At 44.5% G+C, this 18,771-nt stretch overlaps 1 protein-coding gene across 2 annotated transcripts in view; it reads right to left on the bottom strand.

The window, feature by feature from the left end:
* ADAMTS12 (ADAM metallopeptidase with thrombospondin type 1 motif 12) overlaps positions 1-18,771 on the bottom strand; it is a 286,218-nt gene that overhangs the window by 51,339 nt on the left and 216,108 nt on the right. For both annotated transcript variants that reach the window (XM_044233048.1, XM_044233057.1), the window contains exons 14-17: positions 18,099-18,219; positions 8,456-8,700; positions 6,528-6,666; positions 907-1,033 (exon numbers count right to left, since the gene is read on the bottom strand). In XM_044233048.1, the coding sequence (XP_044088983.1) occupies positions 907-1,033; positions 6,528-6,666; positions 8,456-8,700; positions 18,099-18,219 (632 nt within the window). The remainder of the gene's footprint in view (positions 1-906; positions 1,034-6,527; positions 6,667-8,455; positions 8,701-18,098; positions 18,220-18,771) is intronic.

The raw sequence follows: 18,771 nt of genomic DNA, 5'->3' as shown, positions 1-18,771 counted from the left end.
ACTGTTAGCTCAAGAACTTTTGGGGGACCCACATAGTATTCTCTTCAACAACGCTATGAGACTTAGTCTTAAACCAAATAAGCAGACACAGAGCACACCAGCTTTGTAAGGAATCTTGCTCCATGGGGAGAAGACGTTCTCACTCACAGCTTGCCTAGGGCTCCAACAGCAAAGCCACAGGAACCTGAAGAGTTTTCTTATTATGTGGTTACTTATTCTTACTTATTATGTGGTTACTTATTCTTATTATGTGGTTACTTATTCTAACCACAGAGCCTCACAAGCCTTTACTATTAAATCAGATATCATCCTTTGTTTTTTTGGTTTTTTGTTTTTGTTTTAGAGAGAGGGAAATCACAAGCAGGGCGGGACAGAGAGAGAAAGAGAATCTTTTTTTTTTTTTTCCCAATTTATTTATTTTCAGAAAAACAGTATTCATTATTTTTTCACTGCACCCAGTGCTCCATGCAAGCTGTGCCCTCTATAATACCCACCACCTGGTACCCCAACCTCCCACCCCCCCGCCACTTCAAACCCCTCAGATTGTTTTTCAGAGTCCATAGTCTCTCATGGTTCATCTCCCCTTCCAATTTACCCAAAAGCACATACCCTCCCCAATGTCCATAACCCTATCCCCCTTCTTCCAACCCCCCTCCCCCCAGCAACCCACAGTTTGTTTCGTGAGATTAAGAGTCACTTATGGTTTGTCTCCCTCCCTATCCCATCTTGGAGAAAGAGAATCTTAAGCAGGCTCCATACCCACTGCAGAGCTGAACTTGGGGCTTGATCTCATGACTCTGAGATCATGACCCGAGCCAGGCGCTCAACCAAGTGAGTCACCCGGATGCCCCAATCAGACATCATTCTAGGCAGACACACAGAGTCCTAATTCTTCTCAGTGCTTACCTGGGTGGACAATCCTTTTCATAGCACTTCTTCTGTCTCCCATTGGGCTGGGTTTCTGGGTCACAAAATGTAGCTTTCACCATCCCGTGGCCCTTCTTTACACAATGGGCAGTCTGGCGGCGAACACCTAGGGGTCGGGCAGAAGGGTTCACACATATTAAATCCTGAGCTCAAATGCTTAGGGTCAAGTGAAGTCCCCTGGTCATGTCAAGTGATCATACTTATGGCTAATGGGAAAGTTGTCTGTAAGGTGTCTGGTTTTTAAAGTGTGCATGCGGAACGGGGTCTCTAACCCATCCACACGGCAGCTAGTCGTGGGTGGAAGAGGTGGTGCTTGAGAAGGACATAGGTAATATAGGTAGATTGATACATAATCTAATATATAGATTACAACCTAGTTGTGGAGAACAAGACAAGTGCATATATGCCAAATAAAAAACAAAGTGAGATTTAAATAATGAAAACAGGTATTATCACCAGGTGTTAGAACACGATTGCTCCTAGTGTAATAAAGGAACGGAGAAGGTAGGAGCTTCTTTTGGAGAGAGGGGCAACCTTTCAACTACTCAGGCTTTCTCAGCTGATAAGACTGTGTTACGTTTCTTTCATCATATAAATAAAATGCTGGAAGGGACATATAAAAGGAACTCGCATGGCACACGGAAGAAGTCTCCAGAAAGACACAAGCATCTGTAGAGATGTCTTAGACAACGTGAGCGGAAGGCAGGCTGATGTGGTTGAAGCCGGAGACGCTGGTGTGTACCCGCCATGGTAGAGCAGAGAAGAGAGACTTAGATAATTAGGAATTACAGGAAAACGTTGGGTAGTTTGGCAAACTCTTAATGTCAAAACCTAAAATGAAAATGTCAGGTGACTCTCAGAGGTTAGAAATGTCACCCCAAAAGGCTTGTTTCTGCCCATGAGTAGCGAAGATAAGTATCCTTGTTCAATGCTGCTGACTCCGGAAGTAGCAGAAGGGTACAATTTATTATGTAAAATCCCTCTTGCTATGATAACAGTATCCCATGGGGCAGTGTGCCGGACCAGCAGCAAGCTGAACAAACGGACAGGCCAGGCAGATGATCGTCACGTGCAGAGGGCAAAGTTCATCGTGGTGTGTCAGTTTCCCCTTGGAATTAATGGTGTATATTACTATATATTACTTGTAATTTATCTGATAAATACTATGTATTTATGTATATGATAAACTATATAAACCTCATTCCACAGCATATGCTTAAATCCACCTCAATAAACATCTCTATTATTTTTATGACATCCTGAATATTTAAAAAATCTTGCAGGTACTGTTAGAGATCAATATCTTCACTGGGTTGACCCTACCTGACAATTATAGCAGATGAAGCCAGATGGACTAGTACCAAAATGAATGCTATTTTTAAATCGTCAAGGAAGCATCTGACTCTGATTTTCCGAAGAAGTGAGCTGTCTTCTCAGCATCACTGTATGGTCACACATCAGGGTCAGAGTGGAATGTGTGACCCTATTGGTGATTCTCATGCCTTTTTTTTTTTTTTTAAGATTTTATTTATTTATTTGACAGAGTGTGAGATAGTATAAGCAAGGGGAGCTGCAGAGGGAGAGGGAGAAGCTGACTTCCCACTGAGCAGGGAGCCTGATGAAGGGCTCCATCCCAGGACCCTGGGATCATGACCTGAGCCAAAGGCATCGGCTTAATCGACTGAACCACCCATGTGTCCTGTGATTCTCATGCTTTTCAGGGATATGTGCACCTATCTCAAATGTACATGGTTATTTTGAGCTTTCATGATATTGAGGAAAGGTGGTCATTATACCATTACAAAAATGTTTATAACTGCAAAACAGTGGAACATATAAACAACTGCGTATTTGCACAATGGGAGATTTTGCAGCTATTCAAGCAAATGTACTAGAGTCACTTTCATTAGTGTGGATTTAATCTCAAAAGCACAGTACTGAATAAAACCAGCAAGACAACGACTGATATGTAGAGTATGATACTATTTATAGAAAGTGTAAATGCCTGAGAAACAATATTTTTTAATGTATATGGCTATTCACGCGTATAATAAAAGTATTTAACAACATGCGTGAAAATAATATGTACTGGTTTCATGACCTTAGTTAGCTCTGGGGGAAGAGGAAAGCGAGTGGAGTCAGGGAAGTTGGTCTTCACGTATACCTGTGCAATTTCTATTCTTTAAACAGGAAGACTGAAATAAGCATGAGTAATAGTAAGAGCCGAGAAAGCGGAGTGGCTGGTGTGCAGGAATTTGTTGTTATGATTCCATTTTCCCAGGATACTCGTCATGCTTCCCAGGGACAAAGTGTAAAGCTAAAATAATACAATAACAATACAAACAAAACAAAACAAAGTGATTGCTACTACCTGTTTGTAACTCTTATGCTAGGGGAATCAATATGGTAGTAAGTTTCTTCATATTACCATAATATTTACACTCTTTGAACCTAGACATTTCAATGACAGATTAACACTAATGAAATTATTCTTTACAAGAAATTGGCTAAGGACATTTTGCTTTGTCTTGCCAGGGAAATATAAAAATGATAGCTGAGAAGACCAAGTAGTGCTTGGAAAGGGTTACCCACGTCACAATGTTCAGTGAAGGTATGTGTATATATAGATAAATACATCCACGTGCATGCAACTAGAAGGTCCATGACTAGAAAAAAGGATACTGAAAGGCAAAGCAAAGCACAAAAAGACATGTGTCAAGGGGGTGGCTTTTCCTATTTTTAATTTTCCAGTAAAGTATTTAACTTACTTTAAAGATGTAGAAAAATTTCATTCAAGGAAAATAAAACATCGTTGACCGATTTAGTGTTTCACGCAGTCTTCCATCTCTATATTTAGCAATGTGGGTCCTAGGGGACATGCCTTTCGCCCTCTGTGTCTGACAGCAGGAGAGTAGAAATGCTGTCTTTCTTCTCCATCACAGCAAGAGAGCTCACCGTCACTCAGATGGGCAGTGGGACCGAGATTGGGGTGAGCGCGTGGACACTGATGGCTCCCTGATAGTTCCTGTTAAGGTTTGCCAACCGGGATGACATTCATCCAAGACCAAGGGTCCGGCTGTGTCAACACTAAATGCCTGATTCACACCTGGTCAGGACATCAGGACATTTCATTTCCTAGCTAAGAGCAGCCTGCTTTCCGGTGACCACACACATCAGCCATTTTTCCTATACTCTGAAATGCTGCGTGTGTAATGCGAAGAATTCATCACATGGAGCATAAAGGGGGGATGTTCTCCTGTTTGTGGAGCGACCCCTGCCCAATCTGGACTGGCTCAGTTTTCAAACCTCCCTGGTGTCCCCGCACAAATGATTTAAGACTACATCTAACCCTATACTTCACAGAAGGAAGAGATAATTGGGAATGAGACCTGGAAAAAGTTTTGGTGACTACAGTCCTTGTCACCTCATTTTCCTCACAATGGCTAGTTTTCGCCAACTGATTTTCTGCTTAAATTCCTTGAGTTCCTGGGCTAGCCCAGCCCCCGCTGTGCAGTGGGGCAGGACATCCAAAAGGAAATGCTCACCACAGCCCTGGGGTAACACCAACACCAACCCCGCCAGTGACACCGACCCCACGGCCGGCTGCTGCCACACATCCCACCTTGGGCCCTAATGGATCTTCAGAAGTTTCAGATTTTCAAAACTCATTTTGAAATGAACAGGATCTCCTGGATTTCTGAAGGCAAACCCTTGGTTTCTGTACTGAAGGAGGGAGAGAAAGAAGCTGGTGACACAAACGTTGTTTATTAGGTTGATGGTGGTGACACAGTGTCTGCGGCACCTCTTTCCAGGACTGCTTCCTGGGGCAGGGAGAGAGCAGGGGGCTGAGGGGTGCAGAGACACAGGAAGTGAGTGAAAAGTCCATGGGGGAGTAGACTGGGTTCTTCTGAACTATCCACTCCTTCACTGTCACTGCCTTGGCTCCATTGCTGACTCGGGCCCTACTTTCTAGGCAGTAGTGACAGACTCGAGGCAGAAAGTTCCAGAACAGACTTGGACATGATCCAAAAGGAGAGACTGAGGCAGAGGCCTGCTCACCTGGTACTACAATTAAAGCCCTTCAAATAAGTAAAGAGCCCCACGTACCTAACAGGCCTGGACTCTGCCCTCCCAGGCCTCAGAGAATTGCATCTAGCCTGCAGCAGAGAGAGCCACAAAAACGTCCCTATTCTTGTCCACAGTTCCTGCCTTCTCTCTGCAGTTGCTGTACTCAGAAGACTAAGGCCAACCAACAAAAGATGAGCAGAAATCATCTGCGTCACCACCAGGCCAAAGCCCCTAATGAGAGCCAGGCTGGGATGCCTCGGTGGCTCAGTGGGTTAAACATCTGCCTTCGGCCCAGGTCATGATCCTGTGGTCCTTGGGACCGAGTCCTGCATCAGGCTCCCTGCTCAGTGGGGAGCCTCTTCTCCCTCTCCCTCTGCCCCTCCTCCTGCTCATGCTCCCTCTCTCTCTTTCAAATAAATAAATAAAATCTTAAAAAAAAAAAAAAGAAAGAAAAGGAGCCAGTCTGCTTCTTCCAATTCTTTCTTCTCCTGCAGGGCACGCTGGCAGCCACTCCTTTCAGATGTCTTAGCTCCGAGATGAAGCTGGGCCACCCAACCTGCACCAGACTTAGAGTGGGTTAGAAATAAACCCACATTGTGTTGAATTCCTGAGATTTTGATTTCTTTGTTCTGGTAGCAGAACTCAGCCCATCCTGGGCTCCTGGATGGCTTCGTCGGTTAAGCATCTGACTCTTGATTCGGCTCAGGTTGGATCTCAAGGGTGGTGAGATCAGGCTCCATCCACCTTGGGCTCTGAGCTCCGTGGGGATCCTGCTTAAGATTTTCTCTCTCCCTCTCCCTCTCTCATAAATAAATAAATATTTAAAAAAAAAAAAAAACAAAAAGAACTTATTCCATCTTGACATACTTAACAGCAAGGAATCTCTCCAGTGCTCAATTTTATAAGAAAGCTACTGTCCTCGTAGATACAAATACTCCGTAAACTGGGGGTGGAACAAAGAGCAGTGGGTGGGAGTTGGGAGAGTTTCTTGTGGTTCGGGTTTGGCCATGTTTATCGAACGCCTCTGGGAGGGGTGTTTGACTTTTGCAGAAATCAGATCCTCAACCAGGCTTTCAAATCTCTCTGTTTTGCTCTTTAGAACACATGTAATCCTGTGTTGTATGCTTGGAAGTTGCTAAGACAGCAGATCTTAAATGTCCTCACCACACACAACAAAGGTAACTATGTGCGGTGGTGGGCGTGGGACCTCATTGTGGTAAACATCTCACAATATACACATGGACCAAATCGTCCAGTGGTAAACCTTAAACTTAAACAATATTAGTGTCGCTTACAGCTCAATAAAGCTGGAAACAAGACAAAACAAGATACATAACACTTTTTTCAAACAGAACCTTCTATGAAGGATAGTATAAAGGGAAAACTGCCTCTGTCCTTAGACCATGACCAGCATATTTGTTCCCACAGAGGCCCCTAGGCCATGTTTGTGGAAGCCTACAGACCTCTGGGCACCCTTGGATGGCCCTTTGTGAAGAGGACAAGGACTTCCAGACACAGCAGCTGCCACCCACCTGTCCCACACGTCACACTGCACTCAGTCCAATGGCCATACTGCCAGAAGTACACCAGTTTTCCCACGTCGTTGTCAAGGCCATCTTTCCGGATTGTGTACTCATACTTGATGCCGGGATTAGTCACCTGGAACAGAAGCTGAAAGGCAAAGCGGGGGTGACATTCCTGTCATGACTTGATACTACAAAACACAGTTTAGTGACAACACCACAGAATGCCCATCCTCTTAAAGTAGCAACGAAGACAAGCATTGGAGCAAAGGCCAATACATGAACATATCACCACCTCCCCCTCCACACCCATCGACACATCTGACTGTATCTGTATCTATCTACGTTTGTGTCTACATCTACCTATACCTCATCTCCACTCGATTATTTCTTGACTGAATTCCCGGGGAGGTCTACTCTTACAGAAACTGCTCTGAGTTTCTGTAAACTCAGGGGAGGGGGGCGTCTTTTCCAACAAAAGACTGGCGGGTCACCTTGCACCCTCTGAACTTACTAAATCGGTGATTACAGGTAAGTTACTTAATCTCTTTGTGCCTTAGTTTCCCCATTAACAAAGTGAGGATGATAACAGCATGACTGAAAGGGGTGTTCTGAGAGTTAAATAAGTAAATAAATGTACAGTGATTCGCTATGAACAGAATAGTGGCTGGCAGGGAGCTAGCATTCTATAAACACTGACGCTTATTATTGTTGTTGCTGTTGTCTTATGACGTTCTTCTCCAGCTCTCAGGCTGGTTAGTTCCTTTAAAGCATATAGTTCTGGGGGTAAATATGGTCATGGGCTTTAGCCAAGTCATACCACTCTTGGGGTCTTCCCTCACTTCCCTCTCCCGTAGGCAATCAACTTATCACATACTTATGTATTTCTTTTTAAAGCTTTTATTTATTTACTTATTTTAGAGAGAGAAAGAAACCAGCAAGCATGCGAGCCAGGCAAGGAGCAGAAGGAGAGGGAAAGAATCCCAGGCAGACTCTACTCTAAGCACAGAGCCCCATGTGGGACCCATCTCACGTCTCTGAGATCACAACCTGAGCAGAAGCCAAGAGTCAGACACTCAACTGACTGAGCCACGCAGGTGCCCCCTTACCACACGTTTAAAATGGCTTCATCTTAACGTTACAGGTTACAGGTGATGGATTGGATGCTCCTTGGGGTCAGGATTCCCGTATAGAAATCTTCACCATGTCGTTGGGTACGATGTCTGGTTTCTAGACATTTATGACTCATAGCTGTCAAGTCTTCATCTCTGGCTTTTGTGAGTGCTCTGATCTCTGCCTCTGGAATCACCTTTCTCTTACTTCTAAATATGGTTAAATCTGACTCTCTCTCTTGGACCACTGGTCATCCCCAACTGGCCTGGTCTCTCCTGCTATGATGATTTCACTCTTTCTCTTTAGCTCCTTGCCAACATGAAAGATGAATCACCCATGCCTTTAAGGTGCACATATTACCTTATCAACCCATTCTCCTCTAAGAGCTTCACAAAATCGAACCTCCTGCCTACCAACAACCACATAATAACATAATAACATAAAAAACCATGTTGGTCCAACACCACAGCCAGAAAGCTACCTGGAAACTCATGCCAGATGGACATCAACTGACAGCACCTTTTTTACACCAGAGAAACAATCACCCTCCAATAAACAGCCTATTTCAATCATACTGGAAGATGAACTCCAAACTCCCAACTGATGACTTTCGGGGCCCCAGCACTTCATTTTCAGAGTTTCAGCAATTTATAGGCAATAAAGGATTAAAAGCACAAAGTAATGCCTTGCTTTCCTCCCTGCTCCTTGTTAAAGGAAGTTTTATAAGTTCTTAATTAGTGTTTTATAGCAAACACCTTGGAAAAGAAAATCAGGAAGACCCTAAGTAATATACCTATCAGCAGTTCCTTTTGCTTCCACATTACCTGGATCCACACTGACTCATTGGTAGGACCCGTGGCCATCAGCTTCTCCAGGTCTCCTTTCCTGTCGTATTGGAACGTGGTCCCCGCCAGCTTGTAGTTCCCATTCCACTGGATAATGAAACCTCCATTGAGGTAATATTTTTGGGGGTCTTCACTCCTGATGGCCAAAAAGTTTCCAGCTCCCTCAAGTTCCATTACCCGTATGTCCCTTGCTCCTTTTGGAATCAGTCCGATGTCAACATAACCTAAGGAGAGAAGACACAGTAATGAAAGCGGCACACTGGCTTAGCTGAACTCTACCTATTTCTGACCCATCATTCATCCCCCATTGTTGAGTGCGCTTGCATTCCTCCTGGGTTGTCACAGGAATGAGCAGATGCACTAGACACGGGGAATTAGACATGGGAGCCGAATTCCCAGGAGCTCTGTGACTCGGTGTACACACGGTTTTGGGAGAAGAGGTGAAATAAACGCAGACTTTAAAGGGTTTGTGGTTGATCCAGAATTGACTTTTCTGTGATTTTAAGTTGATAGTTCAAAAATATACAGCCTAACTAGCTTCTAATTAGCATTTCTACTTCCCCATTTGTTGCTGCTATCAGATGAATCTTCTTGAACCCTGTATTGGATATGCCCTTCTGCTCATGCATTCCCCACTGCCTGCAAATTAAAGAAAGACTCTCAGAAATAATCTAATCATAGCTTAAATTCATTAAGAGAATCCCTGAGGGAATCTTGGATCATCTGCCACCTGGTGCTCTTGAATATAGCTACCAATGAGAAACTCTGCTCTGACCACAGCTTTTTGTATCGCTGGACAATTCTGTTCATTAAACAGGGTTTTTTCTTATTTTTTATGTTTTGCTAAAATATGAACTTACATTCTACTTTCCTGACAAAGCACAGAGGGTGTCCATTTAAAGATGATGATCAAGTCGAGCTATTGTCCTACCCTCATTTACTGGATGTCACGGCAGGAGACATACTGGGGACAAAAGGAATGAACACATAATGCTCTCCTCCCTTAGGCAGACTCCATGCTAAGCACTTCAGGCATTTATCCTATTTGTGCTTCTTAAGAACCACCACTTCATCAGTGCGATGGAATGGAAAAAAACACGGACTTTGGGGATGGCACGCAAATGTGCCAGGGCAAGGGGGTCAGAACACGTGAGTCCCAGTTTCTGCATCACCTTCAGTGAGCTCTATGGTGTTCACGGACTTATTTAACTTCTTTAAATGTCCTCTGCACCATGAAGGGGCTCCAGTGAGATGTCTGATATCCCTCACAACTCCAATATTCAATTATTTTTCTTTTCTAAGCAGAACATTCCTTGTTCTTTTAACCTTTCCATACAAATTCTGGCTTTAAAACCCTGATCATCCTGGTCATTTGCACTGGAGACACCCACCCTAACGGGGGGTGCTGGGAGCTCAGGTCCTAGGGCTGGCTGGCAGGTACCATTGGCTCAGAAGCTCAGGAGCCACATCCTTTGCTCTGTTTCTCAAACTGGAAGCTCCCATCCAGCAAGACCAAAATGCAGGTCTCATGGTATTTGATTAAATTGCATGTGGCCCTCGCAATACTTGCCTGAGATGGCTGATTAAAACTACAAAATTTTTAAAATAATTTTATTTATTTATTTGAGAGAGAGAGAGAGAGAGAGAATGTGAGCAGGGAGGGGCAGAGGAATATGGAGAAAGAATCTGAAGCAGATTCTGACCTGAGCGTGGAGCCCAATGCAAGACTCAATCTCACAACCCTGAGATCATGACCTGAGCTGAAACCAAGAGGCAGATGCTCAACAAACTGTGCCACCCAAGTGCCCTAAAACTACAAATTTATAATGAGCTCAGGGAAACTATTTATCGCATGTCAGGAGGCTAATCCAATTTTCTGAAATGCTTTGGAGTGTTGCGACCTGCAGCCGCTTTCTGACTTGGGATGTCCCCTGCCTTCTCACAGCAGAACTCATGGCAGTAGATCTACTGGCATCACCTTTGTTTACAAACAGCAAAACAACCCCCCCCCAAAAACAAACCAATGAGAACTAAATGGGAAAAAATCCAAAAGACTTTTGCTTTTTATCTTTCACTTAAGAGAGAAAATCCAAAATGAGAAATGTTTATCGTGGCAGATTCTCCCAAATTCGAAGTGGAGGTACATCAGATTAGATTAAAGATTTCGGTGAATCTAAGTGCTGCTTCTGAACAGTTTACAGATGGAAGATGTAAACTGAGGCAGATTTAGCTGTGACCAAAAGTAATGCACATTTGTAATACATATTTGTAAAAGAATATCTAGGGGGAAGCGAAAAGATAAAATTATAGCAATTTGGAGTTAAAAAGAACCATGATGTACCACCAGACTCCTTTGCACATAATAAAAAAAAACCCACACTTGAGAAGTGTATAAAATGAAAAATAAAAGTTTCAATTTTCCTTTCTTCCCCGTCCTATGTTCCAAAGACCATTACAGTTAATAGTTTATTGGATTCTCTTCTAAAATTTTTGCTTGCATACATAAAGCACATATACACATAATTTTTTAAACCAGTGGGATCGTGTTACATGAACTATTCCAAGGTACTGCTTTCTGGATTTAATATACCTTACATATCTTTCCATATTTTTGGAGCATTTCAACAACTGCAAAAATAACATAAACCCAGTTATTTAACCAATCTGCTATTAATGGGCATTTAATTGGAAACAAATGGCCACAAAGATTTTGCTTACTAAATGAGAAAACTGAGTTCCCAAGAGAGGAAGGTATCTATGCTACATCACATACCTAGGTGGAAAGTACATATACATATATCTAAGGTTTGCTAACCAATTCTTAAAATAGCATTTTTAATAAAAAATGTGCTTGGTAGAAAGAGATTTTAAAAACCCCTCTGAGTATCCTACCCTCAACTGTCTTCTTTATAGAAATGAGAATCCTATTAAAAAGTAAGTGTAGAAAGCTGGGGTACCTGGGTGGCCCTTTGGGTTAAGCCTCTCCTTTGGCTCAGTTCATGGGCTCAGGGTCCTGGGGTCGAGCCCCACATCAGGCTCTCTGCTCAATGGCGAGCCTGCTTCCTCCTCTCTCTCTGCCTGCCTCTCTGCCTACTTGTGATCTCTCTCTCTCTCTCTCTGTCAAATAAATGAATAAAATCTTAAAAAGATAAAAGTAAGGGTAGAAAGTTACTGAGACATTTATTCTGTGTCAAAAGGCGGCTTTTCAGGGTTAGTAAGATTATATCCAATGTGTTAAGAAGGGTGAATTTTTCATTCAGAAAATCACTTCTTTCCCACCTTCCCTAGGAAACATTAGTCATTTGCACCAGTACGGGGGCAATACTGGGAAAACTGGGGCAAGTAGGAAAATGTTAATCTTGACCTCAAAGAAGGCGTCTGGGCCCATGGAGACTCATGTGGAGAAAACATCCCATCACTGAGTCCTGAGCCCCTTGAGTTGAAAGAATACTCAGGGCCTCCGGGACTGGGGCAGAAGACTGGCCTTGCTTCAGAATTATCGTTAAGAGCTGGAATAGATTATTGGGGCTAAAGTGCATCTTATCCAGCTGTCCTTTGTAATTCACAAAAAAGGATTTACCCGATAGCATATTTGGTTTCCAGTCACTTCTAATAAAAATGTGTTCACAAAGAGGTCATTCTATTAACCCCAGACATCTTTTTAAAGCTCATCTTTTAAAAAAAGATTTATGCTGTCAGATCACGGTGAACAAAACAATCCTCACTGCAGGGCCAAATCTCATGGTTTAATGTGAGGAGGCTCCTGGGAAAAGCCCATCTCTCCCCTGATGCTTGTCTTGACAGCAAAGACACGTCAATGTCAAGTTCAGGTACAACCCTGCATTTGACCCCCTCCCAAATCAGAGTGAGGAAGAACTACGTACACATAAATGTGCCCAGTAGATCTTTTGAGAAGTCCAAGTGCCTTGTCCTAGATTGCGAGTTTTAGCTTCAATTATTTCAAAAAGTAAGTTTCAGGGGCACTGGAACCTTGGCACACACAATGAGCAACCACAACCCGCCTGCTAGAGGCTGGAGGAAAGGAAACGTAGGAGAGGGAACAGATGTTGACAGGGGCTTCCTGACCCTAAATGCTTCTGGGACAAAGGATGGCAGCCCTGAGGTCTCTTGATAGGATAACTATCCAGTAGAGTGCCTATGCCTCCCCTTCCCTTCCCGTTCCTTCCAACCTAGGCTTTCCTAGAAAACCTGATCTAAGACAGTTTCCACGTGAGGTGATATTCTGGTTTCAAGGAAGCCACATCCCTTCTTCTTGTGAAGCATTACCTTCTACCTCAGACTTCTTCGGAAATGTTTTATTATGAGATTATCATCCAGTCTCTGTGGACTCATCTCCTAGCCCTCGGCTTCCCTGTCCCAGGCAGTTGTGTATGTTGTTAGCAAACCAGTAATCTATGACACTGACCTCCTCGTGTCATTCACCCATCTAAAATCAGAGTGGGCCTTATTCTCTCGTAAGCCAACAGCAAACTTGAAACTGTTGTCAATTCCTAACTCTAGGTGAACCAAATCCAGCCAAGTAGATCAGCAGCAGAGACTAGGAAGCTACAGTTGGAAGAATGAAGGATGTAAACACACAGGTTTGGGAATTGGGTGGGTATCTGGGTGGTTAGGTTCGAGCAGAATCCTAGGCAGTTGCTTTTCTCACACATTCCAGGAATCTCCTGAAGATGTGGATACTGGCAGCAGCACCTTCTGCTTATGGTTGAATAAAGGATGTAGGAACCGAGGCTGGCAGTTTGGGCAGTGAGTTAAGTGATACAATCACCTGTATCAGGGTTCCAGGGCACTCAGAGAATGAGAGTCCTTGTTCCCAGCAACAGAGGAAAGTAGCCAGTATGAGCAAGACCAGGACCTGGTTTAGTGATCACTGGGTCTGGCAGTAGTCAAGTCTGGAGACACCAAGCAAGGACAGAGGAGTCCAGAGCAGTAGTTTTAAGAAGTTGGTGAATTAGTTCAAGAGGCTAAAAACTGTCAGGTTTTAACATTTAAGACCAAGAGAGTGAGTCATACAGAATCAAGAAAATTAGGCAATGGCGGGGGAGGGAACAAGGCTGAGGAAATGGACAACAATGGGTCAGTGTTCTAGGCCAAAAAGAATGGGCTACAAGAGTTTGGGATGAAGGTCAAGGTATGGGTAAAAAGCCCAGGGTGCCCTTAAAAGAAGACAGCTTAATGCTCTACCCAGTTCCTTCTGAACAAGGCTCCTCATTTAAATTCTGCCTAAGGGTCACATGGCAGAATGGGGCCCAGGCCTGTTATCTTACCTGGTTGGAGTAAGGCAGGGAAGGCAGTGGAGGGAGTCCTTGTCTTATTTGTCATTCTATCCTCCATGCCAAGCACACAATAGGTACTCCACATTTCTCAAATAACAGAGTGAATGGCTAAATGAATGAGTGATAATATCTGTACGTAGTTCACTGTATTCTGGACCTAAGTTCTTTAATTCCAGACACTTTTCCTCATGGTAACCATGGCATTATCCCAAGATGGCAATTCTTTTTTCTTTCTCCAAAAGAGGAAATGGAAGCTATCCTGGAGAGTCTGCAAGAAAGTGGGCCTTATGTTCCCCACGTGTGACACTAACTGAAAGAGGCGATGCTGTCGTGTGGTGCCCAGCACTGAGTCTACTGAATGAGGTCCTCTTCACAGTGTAGACAGGGACTGAGTAGTTGGGATAGCCCAAGGGGGCCATGGATAAAGACAGCTCTGAGAGACTCTGCCCAACCTCAACTTTTAGATATCAACAAACAAATGATCAGCCTTAGGGCTAAGGGTAGGAGGAAGATATAAAATACAAGACAGGGTTGAAAGGGGCCTCAGAAATGGAGGTCCAAAGGGGTGACTTCCCCATGGCCAATGGTAATCTGGATCAGTACCTGGTCTCTTATCTCCCAGCCTATTTTAATTCCATATCATTCATCATCCTGTTTCTTAGGAGCACTCACAAAAAAACCAAAACAGCGACAACAACATAGGGCCAAGAAAAAAGGTCTTGGCTAGTATTTCATACTTCCATCATCAAAGGCAGGAGCAGTCAGAGAGGAGAAGCTGGGTCTGACCACTATGTGCATCTCTAATGTAGACTTACCGCCTATACTCTTGTCTTCAACCCCTCTGCTAAAAGAAACTACAAGCCCAAGTCAACAGAAGGAAGGAGAACCCAAGCAGACACGCGCAAGGTTTAAAAGAGTTTCAGATTCTTCTAGGTGACTGACTACATGACTACATGTTCCCATTCTTTCCTAGTCACAGAGATTATCTTGCCTCTCGTACTAATTGTATCTGTTGCCCAATTTCATTGTTTTTCTGATGTTGTCTGATGGTTGCCAATCTCCGGGCTTTCTCTCAAGGTCATGGCTGTGATAACAAGGCTCCAGAGATCCCACGCGTAACTACTGGGATAACGAAGCCATCTCTAACCAAGCCCCCATGTAAATGACTGCAAAATCATACTTGCTCTGGAAGAATCCTCTGTCAGGGCTCACCACATGTCACAGATTCCCGAAGGCAAATGTGGTGCCCTGACCAGGGAGACAAAGTGACAGTGTGAGCCCCCCACGCCAGTCACCGCCACCCACCAAAGAAACCATGGTTCTTCTTTATTATTATTATTATTTTTTAAAGAAACCACAGTTCTGGGTGGAGACACAAGGAAAAAAGAATACTTCAGAATATGTGTAAGAAAGGGAAAACTAAGCTTTATGTCTTTGGGCTACAATCAGCAAGTGACCAAAACCCAGTGTTACAACATTGGGTTTACAATAATTACGATTACAATATTGTACCAGTTCATGTTAAAAAAGTAAAAACAAAAAAACCCCAGAACTGCAACACTACAACAGCAGGACAACACAGAGGAAAAAATATCCAATATCCCATCAATGTATGGGTCACACGTGTTAATGTGTTAATGTGTTAATGATTGGTCTCCTTTATTGTCAAAGGGATATGGAATCAACCGTAAGAAAACCTTTTTTCATTTGACTTTATATGAGCTCTTACTGAATACCTCCTACAGATAGAAATCATGTTCGCTGACTTGGGGTGGGGCAGGGTGGTGACAAAACCTAAAAGACAATTCAGCCCTCGGTTTATAAGTGCACTAGAGAGAAAGAACACAATGTAAGGAGAAGGAAGGCCATGTGAAAATATACACAGAAAACAACTAACTATGCCTTGGGTGTGTTCAGAAAGAGGATGTTAAATCCCTTCTTTTGACTTTGGCCTTTGGGTTAATCAATCTGCCCAGAGCCATCTCACTCCATTTCCTGCAGTTTTGCGTTACTTCTGGGTTTCATTCTCACCGTGGAGTGGTGGCAGTCAGGGTCTTTGTTTTTTAAGGTTTTTTATGTTTTTTGGGGGTTTTGGGTTTGTTTTTGTTTTGTACCTGGCTTCATCAGGCACGCAGCAAAGGTGGGATCTTCCCAGTGGGTGAAAGGAAGACAGATGCTCCCGCTGGGGGTTAATAGAGTCCAGAGTGAGATCTGGCTGGATTTCCTCACAGTGCTGGAGGTAGCATGGCCAGAGAGGCTTGAGGCTCTCTCAGGACACGCAGGGTCTCAAGTTGACACCCCTTCCTGGGTACCAAGGGCCATCAGAAGCTCTCTGGGAAGCAAATGGGAGAAGGAGAACTGAAAACCAAAGGCACAAGGGAGCCCCGTGCTGGGCATGTGGACGGAAGCGCAAGGTCTCTAAGGCAGTGGTGGGGGTGGAAGTGTGGCTCAAGATGCTTCTGGGCTTTTCCTCCCAAGAAACCAGAGTAGAGTCAAGAATCCAGAACTAAAGCCCAGTTTCCTAAAGGCTTACCTAATTAAGAGGTTAAGTGATGAAGATTCAAGAATGAAAAATGCTTTTCAAATGAGTTACCATAATGTTAGGAGCATAGGGTATCTGAGGTCAGAGATGAACCCTCCCCCATTAACAAATACTACGGAGCTCAAATGTAGAAATGTGATTTTAAGGATGACTTTATAATCCAAGTAAATGAGGTCACATTTAAATAACAAAATATTTACATATCAACTTTATAAATAAGATGGAATAAATATTAGCTATCGTAGGATGCTTGAGGAAACACTGGGTTATCATTCACATTCCAGGTAAGTAACGCAAAGGGATACGTTTCATGCATACTAAGCCATCGAATAGACAGACATAAAATACAATCCTTCAGTGATAATTAAGCATTTCACTTTACAGTTTAACCTTATCAATTCAATAGTCAACGATCAAAAAATAGGGACAAAATTAAACAAATTCAGGTCATCCACTGTGATGTGTCCCAGGGACCAACAGGGCACCTAATCAATGAACACGAAACTCGAGGACATACTTAGTAGCTTTGTCCTGGGTGGCGAGCATGACTCAAAGAGAGGCACTGCTTTCTTGGGACCAAGGAAAAGGGCGGCCCACTGTATCTGGGAGTCCCCGTCACTCCCGCCCCGGGTAACACTCCAGTGTAGACGAGGCTCCTCTCCTCGGGCCCTACCTGGGGAGTGCACAGTGGACTCCCTACTCCCAGTACCTGCATTTCTTCGGAATACGGAGAATTAACAACCTAACTACCCCTCCCCGAAGCAGCCTTAAGCCGTGACCGGAGGGAGCTGACATATCTCGTCTTGGCTCCTTCACCCCTTGGGCGGGAAAATTCCAATGTATGATGTCTACACTGGCTCCTGTATTATGGTCACTGGTTTCATGATGCACCCTTCCTTGGCTCTCCTCCTTCCCCATTTCACTTTTTGGATGTACTACTTGTGTTTTCCAGGATCCCCCAACCCGCAAATAAGCTCCTGGTTTCCGAATTCTTGTCTTAGGGTATTTCTCAGGGAGCCTAAACTGTGATACTCTGAGTTGTCTTCATCATCTCCGGGCCTCACTTGTCCTCCTCCCAAGACCCGTCTGGCTATCAATCACTGCTGATGCCAAAGGACCAGCAGTTTTACCTGAAGACAAATATGCAGGGGTCACAGCAGATTCGGGGTGGGAGAGTTATTTGTTCCCGAGGATTATTATTAGCCCAGAGTTTCACAAAGAAGAAACCTTGCAGAAGGTCATCATGGGAAAGGAACAGCAGAGCATGGGTTAGGAGGGGACATCAGGTGGCAGTCACCAGCTGGGGCACCATAGGGAGGGAGGGGTTGGGACGCCCTGGGAGAGATGGGGAAGTAGAATGAGCCCAAGCCCCCTTGCCTTGCCTCTCCTTTGTCCTTGAAGGTGCACCCTGAGCCTTCCGCCTTGAAGCCCACCACCAGCTTCTCTGCCCTCTCCCTTAGAGCCCACCCTCTGTTGGTGCCCTTTGGGGCCAACTTTTGATCTCTGTGTGCCCTAGTTTGAGGTCCATGCCTATGCCACTGGCTTTCAGATCTGGATGACACTCATTCCCTTTCCCAGGGACAGCCCCTGTGCAGTGGGAGACTTTCTGTAAGTACCGAGAGATCAGCCCCATCCTGAAAACTGTCCAAGAGCCCTTATCCCCTTGTTGTGAAGGGTGCATCCCTGCGGAGTTCTTCGAAAGTTACAATCAGCTTTAAAACACAGCCATCCGTCTTGCTCTCCATTCTCAGCCCCCCACTACACCGAATCGTTTGTTTGTTACCAGATCCTTCTTTCTGTTTAAACATCTTCTTCACAGTCTGGCAGGCAGAGCCGTCCCCGAGGCACACGCCACAGCGATCCTCTGTGGCATTGGAGCCGATCTCATAGTCACAGCCGACCATCTGTGGGGAAGAGAGGCTGCAGGTGACTGACACGGATGGGGACACCACACCTTCCTTCTCCTTTTCCCCTTCGCTCTTGATGAGATCTGGGCTGGGGACAGATACAGAGACAAATGGTTCCTGTCCCTGGGGTGAGCCAGAGGAGGAAACACAGCGTCCACTGATAATAAAGGAACCACCTGGTTAGAGGGGAAAGACGGGCACACTGAGTGGGTTCCCAGTTTCTCCTGAGTCCCAGGCAGAGCTGAACACAGTTCCAAACAGTTAACATGGAGAATGTCTTGGAATCAGAGTTGCTGGAACAGTAAATCCCCTTCTGATGTGCAAACCTCCTGTCCCTTCGTCTTCAGTGAGTTCCCGGGAATGACGCGAGTTCCTCTGCCTGTAATATAGTGGTGGTTCAATCCCTCTACGGGCCTCACTGGGGTGCTCTCTGCTTCTTGTCTGAGCACAGCCGGCGACCCGGCAGCCACCGAGGAGTGGGCTCAATGTTGAGACTCCTTCAGTCTCACAAGATATGACATCTCTGACCTGCGGACCATCATCAGATGC

This window comes from Neovison vison, chromosome 1 (assembly GCF_020171115.1).
Source record: "Neovison vison isolate M4711 chromosome 1, ASM_NN_V1, whole genome shotgun sequence".
Lineage (NCBI taxonomy): Eukaryota > Metazoa > Chordata > Mammalia > Carnivora > Mustelidae > Neogale > Neogale vison.
Note: the sequence above shows the minus strand (reverse complement) of the source record. Positions and strands in the feature narration are given on the sequence as shown.